This window comes from Hemitrygon akajei, chromosome 18, assembly GCF_048418815.1.
Source record: "Hemitrygon akajei chromosome 18, sHemAka1.3, whole genome shotgun sequence".
NCBI classification, from domain to species: domain Eukaryota; kingdom Metazoa; phylum Chordata; class Chondrichthyes; order Myliobatiformes; family Dasyatidae; genus Hemitrygon; species Hemitrygon akajei.
This window is the reverse complement of record NC_133141.1, coordinates 71,997,743-72,018,710: the sequence shown is the minus strand read 5'-3', so window position 1 is coordinate 72,018,710 and position 20,968 is coordinate 71,997,743. Positions and strand designations below refer to the sequence as shown.

Below are 20,968 nucleotides of genomic sequence, written 5' to 3'. Positions count from 1 at the left end.
ACTGCAAGTCTGTGTCTTTGCTGTTGTTTTGCTGCACACCTGAGTAGCTCGTGGGGGGGGGGGGGGCGATGCTTTTTTTCTCGCTGGTGGGGAGGGGGTTCATTGCTTTGCGGCTGCTTAAACGTGCGATGTGGGGAGCTGATGGAGCAGGGGGGCTTTGGAGTTCTAACATTTAACTCATTCATTCTTTGGGGACACTCCTCTGTTTTCTTGGATGTTTGCGAAGAAAAAGCATTTCAGGAATGTGTATTGTATACGTTTCCCTGACGTTAAATTCATCTTTGAAACCTTTGACTTGGCCAGACAGCTGTCTGTGGCAATGGAGTCCACAGATTCACCACCCTCCGGCTAAAGGAACCCCTCCTCTTCTCAGTTCTAAAGGAACCTCCTTCTCTTCTGAGGCTCTTCCCTCTGGACCTGGACTGCCCCACTGTATGAGACCATATAACCATATAACAATTACAGTACGGAAACAGGCCATCTCGGCCCTTCTAGTCCGTGCTGAACGCTTACTCTAATCTAGTCCCACCGACCTGCACTCAGCCCATAACCCTCCATTCCTTTCCTGTCCATATACCTATCCAATTTTACTTTAAGTGACAATACCGAACCTGCCTCTACCACTTCTACTGGAAGCTCGTTCCACACAGCTACCACTCTCTGAGTAAAAATGTTTCCCCTTGTGTTACCCCTAAACTTTTGCCCCCCAACTCTCAACTCACGTCCTCTTGTTTGAATCTCCCCTACTCTCAATGGAAAAAGCCTATCCACATCAACTCTGTCTATCCCCCTCATAATTTTAAATACCTCTATCAAGTCCCCCCTCAACCTCCTACGCTGCAAAGACCAAACTTGGACGTTCCTCTCCATGCCCATGAATAAAGACATACTCTTCATGTCCACTCTGCCTGGGTCTTTCAATATTCAGCAGGTTTCAGTCGAGATCATTGCCAGGATAGTTCTGGTGAACCTCCTCCAGACCCTCTCCAGTGCCAGCACACCCTTTCTTAAATCGTCACCATCATTATGTGCCGTGTCGTATGACGTCGTCACGCTATGGTGCACCCCCCCATACCAGACGGTGATGCAGCCAGTCACAACACTCTCTACGGTACGTCCGTAGAAATTTGCCAGTGTCTTTTGGCGACTCACCAAATCTCCTCAAACTCCTCGTGAAGTATAGTGGCCTCCTTTGCGGCTGCGTCGATACGTTGAGGCCCGGTTTGGAGGTCCTGGGAGTGTTGTAAAGCAGGGCGGGGTGTAAGAGGGTAATCAGAAGCTGAAAGCAGTGGTGTGTTGAAGGTGTGGCTGTCGATGATGGAACCCAGCCGCCCTGGGGATGGCGATTAGGGCAGAAGTGAAGGAGTGCGAGGATTTGGAGGGGGGGACGTGGCTGGGGGGACGAAGCTGATGGTTACCATATCGTATGATCTCGTAGAAACATTCTGAATGTTAAAAGGCCTGAACAGATTAGATATGGCAAAGTTATTCCCCGTGGTGGGGGATTCCAGGACAAGAGGGCACGACTTCAGGATTGAAGGACGTCCTTTTAGAACTGAGATGCGGAGAAATTACTTTAGTCAGAGGTGGTAAATCTGTGGAATTTCCTTCCACGAGTGACTGTGGAGGCTGAGTCACTGGGTGTATTTCAGGCGGAGATAGATAGGTTCTTGATCAGCCAGGGCATCAAAGGGTCTGGGGTGAAAGCAGGGGAGCGGGGATGACTGGAAGAATTGGATCGGCCTGTGATTGAATGGCAGAACAGACTCGATGGGCCGAATGGCCTACTTTTGCCCCTATATTTTATGGTCTCACGGTCTTGTATTGCTGTAGCAGTGCCGGTGACCTGGGTTCAGTTACACCGCTGTGTGTAAGGAACTTGTACGTTCACTCTGCGTGACCGAGTGAGTTTCCTCCCACATTCCAAAGCATGGGCGTAATGGGGCAGCGCCGTTGTCTCAGTCTATTACCGAAAGTGCTCCTCTGTTCAGCCAAGGTGGCATGCAGAGGGTGAGGAACATTGTCCGGAATCGCCAGGATTTTCCAGAGGGTCCTTTGTTCTAGCACGGACTCCAGTGTGTCCAGTTTGACTCCTGTAACAGAGCCGGCCTCTCTAATCAGTTTATTGAGACTGTTGGCATCACCCGTGTTGATGCCGTTGCCCCAGCTCACCACCGCTTGGGAGATTGTCCTGGTGACAACAGACCGGTAGAACGTGTGAAGGAGAGGCCTGCACACTCCAAAGGACCTCAATCTCCTCAGGAAGTAGAGGCGACTCTGGCCCTTCTTGTACACAGCTTCTGTGTTGGGGCTCCACTCAAGTCTGTCATCCAGGTGCCCCCCCAGGTACCTGTAGGTCCTCACCACATCCACGTCCTCACCATCAGTAGTAACAGGGAGCAGTCTTGCTAAAGTCCATCACCATCTCCTCTGTCTTACTGATGCTGAGCTGCGGATGATTCAGCTCGCACCGTTTGACAAAGTCCTCCACCAGGGCCCTGTATTCACCTCCCGTCCTCCCCTTACACACCCAGTCATCAGGGAATTTCTGCAGATGACATGACTCAGTGTTGTATCTGAAGTCCGAGGTATAGGGGGTGAACAGGAAGGGAGCCAATACAGTCCCCTGTGGGGCCCCAGTGCGGCTCATGGCCGTGTCTGACACACAGCTCTGAAGCCAGACAAACTGTGGTCTGCCAGTCAGGTAGGGTACTCAGCATAAGGCTACTGAAAGCTTAAATGCACAATGTGCTTCTGCTCTTCTCTTCAACGTTCTACAATCCCAGTAGCTTCCCAGTCCTTTATTTGAGGGTAGTTTCGTCAGCTCGTTCCCTGCGTGGGACGGTTACAATAACTTGACTTCTGTCCACAGAGACTGACTAAGAGGATTGAGGAGTTGAGGCCCAGCACAGGCCATCAGAGTGGAGCGTTCAGATTGGAACACACCAACCCTTACAGCATGAACGTCCCAACAGCACCTTCTGCCCGTCCAGAGCTCCTGTTTGGCAACCCGTACTTCGAGAGAGGTAAGTGGGATCAAACCTTTTGCCCTGCCTTGCGCCGATTCAGGTTGGAACAGCTACCTGCAGTGGCCACTTTATTCGGTGAGCCTGTAGACCTGCCCGTTAACACAAATATCCAATCAGCCAGTCGTCTGGCAGCAGCTCGGTGCATAAAAGCATGCAGACGTGGTCAAGAGGTTCAGTTTTGTTCAGAATAAAACATCAGAGTGGTGGGGGGGGGGGGAAGAATAAATGTGATTGCAGTGATTTTGACCGTGAAATGATTGATGGTGCCAGATGGGGTGGTTTGAGTATCTCAGAAACTGCTGATCTCCTGGGATTTTCGTGCACGACAGTCTCCGGAGTTTACAGAGAGTGGTGTGAAAAACAAAAATAACACCCAGTGAGAGGCAGTTCCGTGGGTAAAAATGCCTTGTTAATGAGAGTGGTCAGATTTGAATGGCCAGACTGGTTCAAGCTGACAGGAAGGTGACAGTAACTCAAATAACCACACGTTACAACAGTGGTGTGCAGAAGAGCATCTCTGAGTACACAACACGCTGAGCCTTGAGGTGGACGGGCTACAGCAGCAGAAGACCATGAGCTTTTGCTCAGTGGCCACAGGAGCTGCCTAATTTAGTCGCTACTACGTGTATTAAACCTTTCTTGATAAGGGTACACCTGACTGGACTCGCACAAAATGCTGGAGGAACTCAGCAGGTCAAGCAGCGTCGATGGAAATGAATAAACAGTCAACGTTTCAGGCTGAGGCTGGAAAAGAAGGGGGAAGATGTCAGAATAAAAAGGTGGGGCAGGGGAAGGAGGACCAGCTGATAGGTGAAGCCAGGGCTGGAGAGGAAGGAATCGGATACGGGAGGAGAGTGGACCGCAGGGGAAAGGGAAGGAGGAGGGGACCCAGGGGCAGATGAGAAGAGGTAAAAGGCTAGAGTGGGGAATAGAAATAGAGTGAAGAGGGAGGGAATTTTTTACTGGAAGGAGAGATCAGTGCTCATGCCATCAGGTTGGAGGCTACCCAGACGGAATATGAGGTGTTGCTCCTCCACCCTGAGGGTGGCCTCATCTTGGCACAAAAGGAGGCCATGGACCGACATGTCGGAACGGGAACGAGAGTTGAAATGTTTGGCCATCGGTAAGTTCAGCTTTTGGCAGATGCAGGGGAGGTGCCGGACGAAGCGGTCTCCTCCCCCCCCCCCCCCAAAAAAATTACGACGGGTCTCACCGGTGTAGAGGGGGCCGCATCGGGAGCACCCTCCACACCGATGGGTTGCCCCCAGCAGATCTGCAGGTGAAGTGTTGCCTCACCTGGAAGGGCTATTTGAGGCGAGGGAGGAGGTGAATGGGCAGGGGTTGGCACCTTGGACTTGCAGGGAGAAGTGATGGGAGGGAGATTAGTGGGGAGGGACGAATAGAGAAAGCGGAGGGCGGGGGAGGTAAAGACATGTGATAAGGTCCCTTTGGAGCTGCCAGACTCCACAAAGTTTCAAACAAAAACGAGCAACAGTGAAGAAAAAACACACGTCGCACAGCTCGTGAAAGAGCCTGTTGTCCTGCGAGTCCGCTGGAGGCTAGAGACACCGACCCTGGGGTTAGAGGAGACTCTGTGGGTAGTAGGGAGGGACGAGGGGACTTGTTTTGCTGCTGCTGTTTAGTCGCTTGTTCTGTGGTGTTCTGACAAGCACGCTGAGCGTGCTACGTTGGCGCCAGGAATTTGTGGCGGCACTTGTGGGCTGCCCCCAGCGCACCCTTGGGTGCTGTGGTTGCTAACACAGATGACACATTTCACTCGTAAGTTTTTATGTCATCGTCATTATGCGCCGTGCCGTATGATGTCATCATTGTGCGCCGTGTCGTATGACGTGGGCGATCACGGTCTTTCCATGACCCTGACTGTTCTTAGCAAGTTTTCCTACAGAAGTGGTTTGCCATCGCCTTCTTCTGGGCAGTGTCTTTACAAGACGGGTGACCCCAGCCATTATCAATACTCTTCAGAGATTGTCTGCCTGGCGTCAGTGGTCGCATCACCAGGACTTGTGATCTGCACCGGCTGCTCGTACGACCGTCCGCCGCCTGCTCCCATGGTTTCATGTGACCCTGATCGGGGGCTAAGCAGGTGCTACACCTCCCCCAAGGGTGACCTGCAGACTAGTGGAGGGGAGGGGCACTTCACAAATCGTCTGGTAGAGACGTATCTCCACCCCAGCACCAGAGTCCGAATCCGAGTGTGAATCAGATCGAGGAATGTTTAGGGAGGGAATAGGAGAAGATGAAACTTGGGAAACTGAGGAGAGAGCTTCCACTAGCAAAACGGAGGTGAACTTACTTTGACATTACCTTTGACCTGGGCATGCAATGGTCAGGGAAAGCCAGACCTTCCAGATGATGAGTAGCAGAAAGGGAGAATCAGAATCAAATTCAATATCACCAGCATTTGTTGTTTTGTGGCAGCATTACATTGCAATACATCAAAACAAATCTGTGAATTACACTGAATATATATATTTCAATAAATCGTGAGGTTCAACGTCCATTCAGAAATCCAACAGCAGAGGGGAAGAAGCTGTTCCTGAATCGTTGAGTGTGTGTCTTCAGGCTCCTGTACCTCCTCCCTGATGGCAGAGGGGAAGAAGCTGTTCCTGAATCGCTGAGTGTGTGTCTTCAGGCTCCTGTACCTCCTCCCTGATGGCAGAGGGGAAGAAGCTGTTCCTGAATCGTTGAGTGTGTGTCTTCAGGCTCCTGTACCTCCTCCCTGATGGCAGAGGGGAAGAAGCTGTTCCTGAATCGTTGAGTGTGTGTCTTCAGGCTCCTGTACCTCCTCCCTGATGGCAGAGGGGAAGAAGCTGTTCCTGAATCGCTGAGTGTGTGTATCCAGGCTCCTGTACCTCCTCCCTGATGGCGGAGGGGAAGAAGCTGTTCCTGAATCGCTGAGTGTGTGTCTTCAGGCTCCTGTACCTCCTCCCTGATGGCAGAGGGGAAGAAGCTGTTCCTGAATCGTTGAGTGTGTGTCTTCAGGCTCCTGTACCTCTTCCCTGATGGCAGAGGGGAAGAAGCTGTTTCTGAATCGTCGAGTGTGTGTCTTCAGGCTCCTGTACCTCCTCCCTGATGGCAGAGGGGAAGAAGCTGTTCCTGAATCGTTGAGTGTGTGTCTTCAGGCTCCTGTACCTCCTCCCTGATGGCAGAGGGGAAGAAGCTGTTCCTGAATCGTTGAGTGTGTGTCTTCAGGCTCCTGTACCTCCTCCCTGATGGCAGAGGGGAAGAAGCTGTTCCTGAATCGTTGAGTGTGTGTCTTCAGGCTCCTGTACCTCCTCCCTGATGGCAGAGGGGAAGAAGCTGTTCCTGAATCGTTGAGTGTGTGTCTTCAGGCTCCTGTACCTCCTCCCTGATGGCAGAGGGGAAGAGGCTGTTCCTGAATCGTTGAGTGTGTGTCTTCAGGCTCCTGTACCTCAACCTAAACGTTAAGCTGAGAGTTTGATGTTCAGACAAAACAAGGTTGAGGTTGAATCTGGCCTGCTGCTTAAAGGTCAAAATTGAAAACATCTGTCCCTTTCCAAGACATCCTTGGGTTAACCCGGACCGCAGTGAAGTGAGTCGTAGAACTGTCCCTTTCCAAGACATCCTTGGGTTAACCCGGACCGCAGTGAAGTGAGTCGTAGAACTGTCCCTTTCCAAGACATCTTTGGTTTAACCCGGACCGCAGTGAAGTGAGTCGTAGAACTGTCCCTTTCCAAGACATCCTTGGGTTAACCCGGACCGCAGTGAAGTGAGTCGTAGAACTGTCCCTTTCCAAGACATCCTTGGGTTAACCCGGACCGCAGTGAAGTGAGTCGTAGAACTGTCCCTTTCCAAGACATCTTTGGGTTAACCCGGACCGCAGTGAAGTGAGTCGTAGAACTGTCCCTTTCCAAGACATCTTTGGTTTAACCCGGACCGCAGTGAAGTGAGTCGTAGAACTGTCCCTTTCCAAGACATCTTTGGTTTAACCCGGACCGCAGTGAAGTGAGTCGTAGAACTGTCCCTTTCCAAGACATCTTTGGTTTAACCCGGACCGCAGTGAAGTGAGTCGTAGAACTGTCCCTTTCCAAGACATCTTTGGTTTAACCCGGACCGCAGTGAAGTGAGTCGTAGAACTGTCCCTTTCCAAGACATCTTTGGTTTAACCCGGACCGCAGTGAAGTGAGTCATAGAACTGTCCCTTTCCAAGACATCTTTGGTTTAACCCGGACCGCAGTGAAATGAGTCAAAGAACTGTCCCTTTCCAAGACATCTTTGGTTTAACCCGGACCGCAGCGAAGTGATTGCTGACCGAGACAAAAGCCCCAGGTTCGGATCCAGCCAGCTCCTCTCACACTCCATCCAGGAAAGTCGAGCTAGCAACTCGGACTCATGAACAAAAAACTCAAGTGATACGGAAGCGGCAAAAAATGCTGCCCGATGCACCACAGGGATTGAGAAAGCGACCACAACAGTGAAGGAGTTGTCCATTTCCATTCCATCTTTGGGTTAACCCAGGCCTCTGTAAAGTGACTTCTGTCGTCAAACCTGTTGTGTAGAAGACAAGGCGGGCAAGTTTCAATAACCCACATTGAAGAAGACAACCAGAAACAGTCCGTTTCTCAGTTGAGAGATCATCTCATCAGTTAAGACACAGGGTGGACAGCAGGCCGAGGCCATAAGGCATAGGAGAAGAATTGGGCCATTTGGCCCATCGAGTCTGCTCTGCCATTCCTTGACAAAGAGGTCCTTCTGCAGCTGTACAGGGCCCTGGTGAGACCACACCTGGAGTATTGTGTTCAGTTTTGGTCTCCAAATTTGAGGAAGGACATTCTTGCTATTGAGGGAGTGCAGCGTAGGTTCATGAGGTTAATTCCTGGGATGGCAGGACTGTCATATGTTGAAAGATTGGAGCCACTGGGCTTGTATACACTGGAACTTAGGAGGATGAGAGGGGATCTGATTGAAACATATAAGATTATTAAGGGATTGGACACGCTAGAGGCAGGAAACAAGTTCCTGATGTTGGGGGAGTCCAGAACCAGAGGCCACAGTTTAAGAATAAGGGGTAGGCCATTTAGAACAGAGTTGAGGAAAAACTTTGTCACCCAGAGAGTGGTGGATCTGTGGAATGCTCTGCCTCAGAAGGCAGTGGAGGCCAATTCTTTGGATGCTTTCAAGAAAGAGTTAGATAGAGCTCGTAAAGATAGCGGAGTCAAGGGATATGGGGAGAAGGCAGGAACGGGGTACTGATTGTGGATGGTCAGCCATGATCGCATTGAATGGCGGTGCTGGCTCAAAGGGCTAAACGACCTACTCCTGTACCTATTGTCTAAATCTAAATTCCATCCATGGCTGATTTATTATCCCTCTCAACCCCATTCTCCTGCCTTCTCCCCTAATGCTCCAATTCATCAACCTCTGCCTTAAATATACCCCAGGACATGGCACCACGCAGTCCATGGGTCCTCCACCCACCAGCTGAAGAAAGTTTTCCTCAACCCTGTTCTAAATGGACGTCCCTCAACTCTGAGGCTGTGCCCTCTGGTCCTAGACTCGCACCACTGCAGGAAACACCCTCTATCTCAGCCCGTCAGTATTCGATAACTTTCAACTCTCTTTTTGAAAGCGGCCTTGGAGTTGGGTGTGGGACTATTAATTGTGTGTTAAGTGCTGCTTGTCTAAGTTTAGAGCTGTGTTAAGCATAGATGTTGTGAGCCAGAAGTTCCTGTGCTGTATTGGTCTACGTTAAGTAGGCATTTGACCCAATACCCCAAGTTGATTTTAAAAACTCAAAACAAGACTAATCGAATAATAAGATAGCAGAGCAACCTTCGAAAGCACAAACAAGAGAAAATCTGCAGATGCTGGAAAGCCAAGGCAAAACACGCACAAAATGGTGGAGGCGCTCAGCAGGTCAGGCGGCGTCTGTGGACACGAATAAACAGTCCTCATGAGGGGTCTCGGCCCGACGCGTCGACTCTTTATTCATTTCCACAGACGCTGCCTGACCTGCGGTGTTCCTCCAGGATTTGGTGTGTTTTAACTTTCAAAATGCCTGGCCACAGCTGTGTATCTCTCTTTGAATTGTGGAGCAGATGTGGGCCCGTAACTTGGAAGTTGCGTTATGTGTTTTACCTGACTGACGTGTGTGTGTGTGTGTGTGTGTGTGTGTGTGTGTGTGCGTGCACGTGTGTATTCTCATTCCCCCTCACGCAGGGCCAATGAGATGGGCGTCCCCCACACGATAGAAAGGTCAGGGAGAGGAGGTAAAGTCGGAGTCGGCTGGTGCGGCAGCAACAGGACTGAGGAGCCGCTCCGGTATTGACGAGCCCCACTGAGTACGGGGGAGAGTCAGTCCACTTTGCAGTTATTTCAATAAAAGGTCGGAGGTTTCCCGTGTTTGTCTCTGAATTTGAGTTATTCCTGTTCCTCATTCCCCCAATGCCCACACCGAACGCCAACTACTTGAAACTGTTCACAGCCAAATAAATCTGAGTCACTGTGCTCTAACCAAGATGTATTTTAACAGTTCACAATCGATTTGGATATCCAAAATAACTTCAGAAGTCACCCCCACACACCCCCCCCCCCCTTATTTTCTGTATTTCTGAACAGATCAGCTATCACCAACAGCGATAGATACCGGCACTGAATCAAGTCATAGAGCACTGCGGCTCAGAAACAGGCCCTTCAGCCCATCGAATCAATGCTGAACTATTAGTCAAACAACACTACAGCTCAGAAACAGGCCCTTTGGCCTGTCTAATCCATGCCGAACTATTACTCTGCCTAGTCCCGTGCACTGTCTCTGTGACTGCAGCTGCATAATGCTGCATTCTGTTTCGTGTCTCCTCGACCGCGATGTATGGCGTGGTGTGTCCGGGTGGCCCACGGGTCACAGCTTTTCACTGTCTCGCGGTCCACGTAACCCAGTTCAGTCATTGAACAGACTTTTTCTCGGTACCACCGTATATTTCTGCCTTGCCTATCTCCCTCGTTCTACCTGAGACCCACTTCATCGAAGGATATTGTATCAGTAATAACTAATTTGGCGTGGTGTTCAGCATAGACCTTGTGGACCAGACGGCCTGTTCCTGTGGCTGCTTGATCCAATCCTCGGATCGTTAAGGTCGTCGTGGCCAGAGGAGGTATTTGGGTTAAGCTCCCACTACCTATTAAATGCTTCCAAAGACGTGTGTCTCAAATAGCCTCTGACAGCCAAGTCCAGCTCCTGGCCTTAGCCACTAAGCCTGGGGGGACCGTTTCTCCCGATAGGAGAAGGGGCAAAGGCGGGTTACTGGCCCCTTACAACTAGTCACTTCGGGCAGATGGTGCTCGTCAGCCGCAGTTGGCAGCTCGCCTCGGAGAGGGAAAACTTCAGTCACAAGCCCCCACTGACAGGGAAGGCTCCGGGTGAAACCCCATGGGGAAAGTCTGGAGCTGGAGTCCCCGTGGCAGTCCCACGTTGAGCTCCACCCCTGCGACGCCGCTGGTGGCAGGCCGTGTCGCTCTCCGCCGTTCCTTTGGGTTCGTCAGCTGCGTGGAGAGGGGGAGCCCGCTACACGGGCATCAGCTCGCTCTCCGTATCGTACTGCTCAGGCTGGTGTATCCAGACAGCTGGGACGCAGCATCCACGGTCAACCCTGACCGACGGAGGCTTCAGATCCAATCCTCCAAGCTGATACGAACTCAAAGACTGATTGAGCAATGGGATGTAGAAATGTAACTACCCAATAACCGGCTTTCACATCACTCCCCCTACATTCCCGAATCCTAAACGACTTCCGAGTCAGTATCAGGTTTAACATCACTGGCAAACGTTTCAAACTCGTTTTGCAGCGGCAGGGTGTTCCAACACATAACGGTAATAGCAATAAGGAATATATATCGAAATTAAATTTAATTAATTAAATACAATGTATCTCCAGACTGCATATGCTGACAAATGCTGTCTGTACTTGCATTAACCACTATGCCGCTGGTACGGTAGCACAGTGGTCAGCACAACACTCTACAGTACCAGCGACCCGCGTTCAAGTCCGTAAGGAGTTTGTACGTTCTCCCTGTGACCGCGTGGGTTTCCTCCCACAGTTCGAGGACTTACCGGTTGGTAAGTCAATTGGTCATTCTAAATTGTCCCATGATTAAGCTAGGGTTAAATCGGGGGATTTAATCTTTGCAGCTCGAAGGGCCAGAAGGGCCTATTCTGCATTATAAATAATTTTGAAATGTAGTGTGACGGGGTGGAGACACGTCTGTACCAGAGGAGGGGTGAGGCGCTCCTTCCCTCCACTAGCCTGCAGGTCACCCTTGGGCGAGGTGTAGCACCTGCTTAGCCCCCGATCGGGGTCACGTGAAACCGTGGGAGCAGGTGGTGGATGGTCGTACGAGCAGCCGGTTCAGATCACAAGTCCTGGTTATGTGACCACTGACGCCAGGCAGACAATCTCTGAAGAGTATTGATAATGGCTGGGGGTCACCCGTCTTGTAAAGACACTGCCCCAGAAGAAGGCAATGGCAAACCACTTCTGTAGATAAAATTTGCCAAGAACAATCATGTCATACCACACGGCACATTCATTGACCATTGAGAAATCTGATGGCGTAGGGGAAGAAGCTGAGAGACCAACACGGCAATAAGTCAGTAATCTGGTAACAGACTGCCTTCTGTCTGCTCCCCGCTCGCTCTTTGTCGTTCTCATTCAGCCCTTCCTCATATTCCTTTTTCTGTATTCTTAATCTGTGCCTTTTTAATGAAGAGGTTTGGTTTCCAGCACAGAGATCAGAATTGAAAACAGTGCACACAGAATGTTGGAGGAACTCAGCAGGTCAGAGTTTATTTCAAGTATTAGTATGAGAATCAGTTTAATATCACCAGTGTAGTCATGAAATTTGTTGCTATGCGTTCATTGCAATACATAATAATAAAACCTGTAAATTACAGTAAAAAAAGACCTATATATAAAGTTAAAATAATGCAAAAAGTAGTGCCTTAGCATTCATGGGGTCAGTGTCCATTCAGAAATCGGACGGCAGAGGGGAAGAAGCTGTTCCTGAATCGTTGTGTGTGTGTCTTCAGGCTCCTGTACCTCCTCCCCGATGGCAGAGGGGAAGAAGCTGTTCCTGAATCGTTGAGTGTGTCTCTTCAGGCTCCTGTACCTCCTCCCTGATGACAGAGGGGAAGAAGCTGTTCCTGAATCATTGAGTGTGTGTCTTCAGGCTCCTGTACCTCCTCCCTGATGGCAGACGTGAAGAAGCTGTTTCTGAATCGTTGAGTGTGTGTCTTCAGGCTCCTGTACCTCCTCCCTGATGGCAGAGGGGAAGAAGCTGTTCCTGAATCATTGAGCGTGTGTCTTCAGGCTCCTGTATCTCCTCCCTGATGGCAGAGCGGAAGAAGCTGTTCCTGAATCGTTGAGTGTGTGTCTTCAGGCTCCTGTACCTCCTCCCTGATGGCAGAGGGGAAGAAGCTGTTCCTGAATCGTTGAGTGTGTGTCTTCAGGCTCCTGTACCTCCTCCCTGATGGCAGAGGGGAAGAAGCTGTTCCTGAATCGTTGAGTGTGTGCCTTCAGGCTCCTGTACCTCCTCCCTGATGGCAGAGGGGAAGAAGCTGTTCCTGAATCGTTGAGTGGGTGTCTTCAGGCTCCTGTACCCCCTCCCTGATGGCAGAGGGGAAGAAGCTGTTCCTGAATCGTTGAGCGTGTGCCTTCAGGCTCCTGTACCTCCTCCCTGATGGTAGCAATGAGAAAGAGGGCACGTCCTGGGTGACGGGGGCCCTTAACGTCAGATGCCATCTTTTTGAAGCATTGCTCCCTGAAGATGTCCTGGATGCTGGGGCGGACATCTTTCCTCTAATATATTTAACTGGGGCTCCAATCTTGAATACCTTAGCCCGAAACAGGATTTGTGCAGGAATCCCTGGCAGGGCCACTGTGAGGATTTTACACTTTAATTCCTAATGACTGGAAGCCTCCACATGGTGCTAACCCCAAAGAAACGCTCCAGAGGCCTGGGTTCGATATTGACCTTGGGTGCTGTTGCATATGCGCGGAGCAAGGACGACAACATTAAATAGGACTAAATATTTTCACTGTGTCATCTTAGCCACACTCACAGTGCAGGAGCGATGAACCAGGCCCGCTAGAGATTGAAACGCGTGGGGCCGAAAGCCCCGGGTGAAACAAAAGCGATCAGGCCTCCCTGGCCCGATCCCACTCGCCCCATGATCGATCCACTGCGTGCATATCTCGCAATCGATCCAGTACAGTCTGTGAAGAGTCTGCACGTTCTCCACCTGGGTTCCCACGGGTGCTCTCCTGCACCCTGAGGACATGAGGGTTGGCAGGTTAACTGGTCGCTTCAGGTCAATGGGCAGCGTAACCAGGTGGGGCGCCCACACCAAGGCGAAGCTGTGACCTGTCCACGCTCTTCAACGGGTCAGAGTTCTGGCGCGTGTGAGAGAGAGAGGGCGACCTTGCCAAGCTGTCTTCGTCCCATACCGTGAGCCTGCGAAAGATCCTCCGTATCCTTTGGCCAAGAAAGATCTTCAACCGTGCCCTACTCGTTCAGTGTAGGGCGTGTCCACTATCTTGGTGTCGATTATTCCGACTTGAATTAGGAACTGAGGTAACAAATACAGGCGATTTCCAAAAATAAAATAGTGCGTGATAGGGAGGTTTCACGGTGATTTTCATGACCAGCAGCCCAAAATCCATAAGATACCCCCAGGAGTATTCAAAAGTGTCAGTTGTCGCATAAGCAGGACGTGATCTGTACCGGCTGCTCATACGACCATCCACCACCTGCTCCCGTGGCTTCAGTGACCCTGATCGGGGGCTAAGCAGGTGCTACACCTTGCCCAAGGGTGACCCGCAGGCTAGCGGGGGGAAGGAGCCCCTCACACCTCCTTTGGAAGAGATATATCACCATGTTCAGTACTAAATTTAACTTATTTATTATTAATTTCTGTATTGTACAGTATGTCTTTTGCACAGCAGTTGTTTGTCAGTCTTTTGCTTGTGTGTAGTTTTTCATTGACCATTATATTGTTCTACCGTCGGCAAGAAAGTTAACCCCAAGGTAATTTCAAATACAGTGACATGTACATATTTTGGTCATAAATTTACGTTGAACCTCAAGAGTTCCCAGTGGCTTACTGCATGCAGGCCATTTTTTTCGGCCTGATGAAGGGTCTCGGCCCAAAACGTCGCATGTTCATTCCTCTCCATAGATGCTGCCTGACCTGGTGAGTTCCTCCGGCATTTTGTGCGTGTTACTTTTGTCGTTTCCGTAGTTGCCCTTGACTGATCCTTTTCGCTTTCGTTCGGCAGGTGCCACGGAACCAGCAGCGGATCAATATGTTGATCTTCAGCAAGACCTGAATGACATGGTAAATCTTACGTTTAAACCGATTTTTGCATTTACTTCCTTCTCTGGGGAAGCTTCTTGTCCCTGTGGTGATTGGCTAGGAACAGCTGTCTGAAGCTACGATTCCCCTGCTGGAAGCTCACTTACGGTCATACAGATTCCAGCCCATTTGCAATGTTAGCATCCATTTCGAGGGGACTAATACCATAAGAGAGAAATACCATGGGGTCACACTAACTGGCCTATAATTTCCTTCCTTCTGCATCCCTCCCTTCTTCAACAACAGAGTGACATTAGCAAGTTTCCAGTCTTCCAGAACCATTCCAGAATCTATTGATTCTCGAAAGATCATTACTTGTGCCTCCACAAACTCTTCAGCCACCTCTTTCAGAGCCCTGGGGTGTACGCCATCTGGTCCAGGTGCTTTTTTATCTACCTTCAGACTTTTCATTTTCCCAAGCTCCTTCTCCCTAGTAATGGCATCTTCACTCACCTCTGCCCCCTGACACTCTTGAACTTCTAGCCTATTGCTAGTGTCTTCCAAAATGAAGAATGACACACAATACTTATTAACATAGAAACGTAGAAAGCCTACAGCACAATACAGGCCCTTCGGCCCACAAAGTTGTGCTGAACATGTCCCTACCTTAGAAATTACTAGGCTTACCTATAGCCCCCTATTTTGCTAAGCTCCATGAACCTGTCTAGAAGTCTCTTAAAAGACCCTATCGTATCCGCCTCCACCACCGCTGCCGGCAGCCCATTCCACGCACTCACCACTCTCTCAGTAAAAAACTTACCCCTGACATCTCCTCTGTACCATCTCCCCAGCACCTTAAACCTGAGTCCTCTTGTGGCAACTATTTCAGCCCTGGGGAAAAAACCTCTAACTGTCCACACGATCAATGCCTCTCATCATCTTGTACACCTCTATCAGGTCATCTCTCATCCTCTGTCGCTCCAAGGAGAAAAGGCTGAGTTCACTCAATCTATTCTCATAAGGCATGCTCCCAAATCCAGGCAACATCCTTGTAAATCTCCTCTGCACCCTTTCTATGGCTTCCACATCCTTCCTATAGTGAGGCGACCAGAACTGAGCACAGTACTCCAAGTGGGGTCTGACCAGGGTCCTATATAGCTGCAACATTACCTCTCGGCTCCTAAATTCAATTCCATGATTAATGAAGGCCAATACACCGTATGCCTTCTTAACCACAGAGTCAACCTGTGCAGCAGCTTTGAGCGTCCTATGGACTCGGACCCCAAGATCCCTCTGATCCTCCATGCTGCCAAGAGGCTTACCATTAATACTATATTTTGTCATCATATTTGACCCACCAAAATGAACCACTTCAAACTTAACTGGGTTGAACTCTATCTGCCACTTCTCAACCCAGTTTTGCATCCTATCAATGTCCCGCTGTAACCTCTGACAGCCCTCTACACTATCCACAGCACTTCCAACCTTTGTGTCATCAGCATCCCTCTACTTCCTCATCCAGGTCATTTATAAAAATCACAAAGAGTAAGGGTCCCAGAACAGATCCCTGAGGCACTCCACTGGTGACCGACCTCCATGAAGAATATGACCCGTCTACAACCACTCTTTGCCTTCTGTGGACAAGCCAGTTCTGGATCCACAAAGCAATGTCCCCTTGGATCCCATGCCTCCTTACTTTCTCAATAAGCCTTGCATGGGGTACCTTATCAAATGCCTTGCTGAAATCCATATACACTACATCTACTGCTCTTCTTTCATCAATGTGTTTAGTCACATCCTCAACAAATTCAATCAGGCTCGTAAGGCATGATCTGCCTTTGACAAAGCCATGCTGACTACTCCTAATCATATTATACCTCTCCAAATGTTCATAAATCCTGCCTCTCAGGATCTTCTCCATCAACTTACCAACCACTGAGATAAGACTCACTGGTCTATAACTTCCTGGGCTATCTCTACTCCCTTTCTTGAATAAAGGAACAACATCTGCAACCCTCCAATCCTCGGGAACTCCCATCCCCATTGATGGTGCAAAGATCATCGCCAGAGGCTCAGCAATCTTCTCCCTCACCTCCCACAGTAGCCTGGGGTGCATTTCGTCCAGTTCCGGTGACTTATCCAACTTCATGTTTTCCAAAAGCTCCAGCACATCCTCTTCCTTAATATCTACATGTTCAAGCTTTTCAGTCTGCTGCAGGTCATCACTACAATCACCAAGACCCTTTTCCATGGTGAATACTGAAATAAAGTATTCATTAAGTACCTCTGCTATTTCCTCCTGTTCCATACACACTTTCCCACTGTCATACTTGATAGGTCCTATTCTTTCACTTCTTATCCTCTTGCTCTTCACATACTCGTAGAATGCCTTGGGGTTTTCCTTAATTCTGCCCGCCAAGGCCTTCTCATGGCCCCTTCTGGCTCTCCTAATTTCCTTTTTAAGCTCCTTCCTATTAGCCTTATAATTTTCTAGATCTCTAACATTACCTAGCTCTCTGAACCTTTTGTAAGCTTTTCTTTTCTTCTTGACTAGATTTATTACAACCTTGGTACACCATGGTTCCTATACCCTACCATAACTTCCCTGTCTCATTGGAACGTACCTGTACAGAACTCCACACAAATATCCCCTGAATATTTGCACATTTCTTCCGTACTTTTCCCTGTTTCCAATTTAAGCTTCCAGTTTCCTGCCTGATAGCCTCATAATTCCCTGTACTCCAATTAAATGCTTTTCTAACTTGTCTGTTCCTATCTCTCTCCAATGCTATTGTAAAGGAGATAGAATTATGATCACTATCTCCAAAATGCTCTCCCACTGAGAGATCTGACACCTGACCAGGTTCATTTCTCAATACCAAATCAAATACAGCCTCTCCTCTTGTAGGCTTATCTACATACTGTGTCAAGAAACCTTCCTGAACACACCTAACAAACTCCACCCCATCTAAACACCTTGCTCTAGGGAGATAGCCAATCAATATTTGGGAAATTAAAATCTCCCATCATGACAACTCTGTTATTATTACACCTTTCCAGGATCTGCTTCCCTATCTGCTCCTCGATATCCCTGTTACTATTGGGCAGCCTATAAAAAAACACCCAGTAAAGTTATTGACCCCTTCCTGTTCCTAACCTTCACCCAGAGAGACTCCGTAGACAATCCCTCCATGGCTTCCTCCTTTTCTGCAGCCGTGACACTATCTCTGATCAACAGTGCCATGCCCCACCTCTTTTGCCTCCCTCCCTGTCCTTTCTGAAACATCTAAAACCCGGCACTTGAAGTAACCAATCCTGTCCCTGAGCCATCCAAGTCTCTGTAATGGCCACCGCATCATAGCTCCAAGTACTGATCCACACTTTAAGTTCATCCGCTTTGTTCACAACACTCCTTGCATTAAAATAGACACATCTCAGCCTTCAGTCTGAGCGCATCCCTTCTCTATCACCTGCCTATCCTCCCTCTCGCACTGTCTACAAGCTTTCTCTGTTTGTGAGCTAACCTCCTCTTCCCCGGTCTCTTCAGTTCGGTTCCAACCCCCCCAACAATTCTAGTTTAAACTCTCCCCAGTAGCCTTAGCAAACCTCCCCGCCAGGATATTGGTCCTCCTGGGATTCAAGTGAAACCCGTACAGGTCACACCTGCCCCAAAAGAGGTCCCAGTGAGCCGGAAATCTGAATCCCTGTCCCCTGCTCCAATCCCTCAGCCACGCATTTATCGTCCACCTCATCCTTTTCCTATTCTCACTGTCGTGTGGCACAGGCAATAATCCTGAGATTACTACCTTTACGGTCCTGCTTCTCAACTTCCTTCCTAACTCCCTGTAGTCTGTTTTCAGGACCGCTTCCCTTTTCCTACCCATGTCATTGGTACCAATATGTATCACGACCGCTGGCTGTTCTCCATCCCACTGCAGGATATCGTGGATGCGATCCGAAACATCCCAGACCCTGGCACCAGGGAGGCAAACTACCATCTGAGTTTCTTTCCTGCGTCTACAGAATTGCCTGTCTTGACACCCCCCCCCAACTATCGAGTTCCCTATCACTACTTTCTTCCTCTTCCTTTCCCTACCCCTCTGAGCCACAGGGCCAGACTCTGTGCCAGAGGCACGGCCACTGCCGCTTCCCCCAGGTAGGCTGTCCCTCCCCAACAGTACTCAAACAGGAGTACTTCTTGTCAAGGGGTACAGCCACAGGGGTACTCTCGAGTACCTGACTCCTGCCCTTCCCTCTCCTGACTGTGACACACTTATCTGTCTCCCGTGGCCCCAGTGTGACTACCTGCCTATAACTCCTCCCTATCACCTCCTCGCTCTGCCTGACCAGGTGAAGGTCATCGAGCTGCATCTCCAATTCCCTAACTCGGTCCCTCAGGAGCTGCAGCTCGACACACCGGGTGCAAATATGGCCATCCGGGAGGCTGGGAGACTCCACATCTGACAGCGAGCACAGAAAACTGGCCTCACACATATACTACCTCCTTTCCGCAATTAACATACCTACCTCGCCTCGTCCCGTTACCGCCTAAGCCTGTCGACCCAAAGCCCTACCGCTCTGCAGCCTCTCACCCCGCTGCCCACTCCGATGGGCAGACTATTAAGTTCGTCATTTCCTTGTCTCCCAATACTACCTCTCCAGCAGTCCGATATCCACTCTCCTCTCTTTTACACTTCATCTATGTGAAGAAAGCATTGATATCCTTTTTAATATTACTGGCTAGCTTACCATCGTATTCCATCTTTTCCTCCATTGACTTTTTTAGTTGCCTTCTGTTGGTTTTTAAATGCTTCCCAATCCTCTGTCACTTCCTACTAATTCTTGCTCGATTTTCTGCCCTCTGTTTCCCATCTTGCGCGTTGGCTTTGACTTGTTTGCCGCGGTTCAGTCACCTTGTCTTTGAAATGCTTCTTCCGGAACCTTCTGAATTGCTTCCAGACACTCCAGCCGTTGCTGCTCTGCCGTCGTCCCTGCCAGTGTTCTTTTCCGATCAATTCCAGCCTGCTCCTCTCTCACGCCTCTGTAATTCCCTTTACTCCACTGTAATACTGATGCATCGGACTTCGGCTTCGCCTTTTCAGATCCTGAGGGGTGAATTCTATCATGTTATGATCGCTCTCTCCTAAGTGTTCCTTTACCTTAAGCTTTCTAATCAATTCCACTTCATCGCACCACCCCCATTGCAGAATAGCTGATCCTTTCGTGGGCTCAACCACCAGCTGCTCTGAGAAGCCATCTTGTAGGCAATCTAGAAACTTCCCCCTCTTGGGTTCCAGTACCAGCCGAGTATTTCCAACCTATCTGCATATCGTAACGTTGTCCTTTTGACATGCGCTCTCCATCTCCCATTGTAATTTGTAGACCACACACACCTTTGGTACGGTTTGGGGGCCTGTGTATAACTCCCATCAGGTTCCCTTAACCCCTGCAGTTTCTTAACTCTACGCACAAGGGTTCTGCATCTTCCAGTCCTACGTCATCGCTTTCTAATGATTTGATTCCATCTACTGAGCAAAAGAGCCACATTACCCCCCGCTGCCTACGTGCCCGTCCTTTTGGTACAATGTGTGCCCTTGGGTGTTAAGCTCCCGGCTGCCATCTGCTTTCAGCCGCGACTCAGCGATGCCCACAACATCATACCTGCCAGCCGTCCTGCAGTTTCATCTACCGTACTCTGCTTTCAAACACAACACGCTCAGTGCTGCATCCATCACCCTTTGCGATTTTGTCCGCCTCTTACATGGCAACGTTCCGTTCCACCAACTGTAGTTCTGCCCCGTCATCCGCCTGTCCTCCCTGACAGTCTCACTGCACACTGCCTCTGCCTGTATACCAACTGCCCCACCCTCAGCCCTATCACTCAGTTCCCCATCCTCCTGCAAAACTGGTTTAAACCCTTCCCGACAGCCCTAGCAAACCTGCCCGCAAGGGTGTTCGACCACCCCCGGTTCCAAGTGTAGCCCGCCCTTTTTGTTACAGCTCATGCCTTCCCCAGAAGAGATCCCAATGATCCATAATTCCGAAATCCTGCACCAGTTCCTCAGCCAAACGTTCATCTGCCAAATCATCCTACTCTTGTCCTCCCTGGCGTGGGGCACAGGCAGCGATCCAGAGATTGCTACCCTGGAGGTCCTGCTCTTCAGCTTTCTGCCTAGCTTCCTAAAATCTCTCTTCAGCACCTATCACTGAAACCCAATGAATACTGAGCGGCCTCAGTAGAATGAACGTGAAGAGGATGTTTCCTATAGTGGGGGGAGTCTAGGATCAGAGGACACAGATAGAGTGGATGTGGAGAGGATGTTTCCTATAGTGGGGGAGTCTAGGACCAGAGGACACAGATAGAGTGGATGTGGAGAGGATGTTTCCTATAGTGGGGGAGTCTAGGACCAGAGGACACAGATAGAGTGGATGTGGAGAGGATGTTTCCTATAGTGGGGGAGTCTAGGATCAGAGGACACAGATAGAGTGGATGTGGAGAGGATGTTTCCTATAGTGGGGGAGTCTAGGATCAGAGGACACAGATAGAGTGGATGTGGAGAGGATGTTTCCTATAGTGGGGGGAGTCTAGGATCAGAGGACACAGATAGAG

The 20,968-nt window shown here is 49.8% G+C and overlaps 1 protein-coding gene across 2 annotated transcripts in view; it reads left to right on the top strand.

The window, feature by feature from the left end:
• LOC140741517 (uncharacterized) overlaps positions 1–20,968 on the top strand; it is a 131,477-nt gene that overhangs the window by 101,183 nt on the left and 9,326 nt on the right. For both annotated transcript variants that reach the window (XM_073071807.1, XM_073071808.1), the window contains 2 exons: positions 2,873–3,026; positions 14,342–14,400. In XM_073071807.1, coding sequence (XP_072927908.1) covers positions 2,873–3,026; positions 14,342–14,400 — 213 coding nt within the window. The remainder of the gene's footprint in view (positions 1–2,872; positions 3,027–14,341; positions 14,401–20,968) is intronic.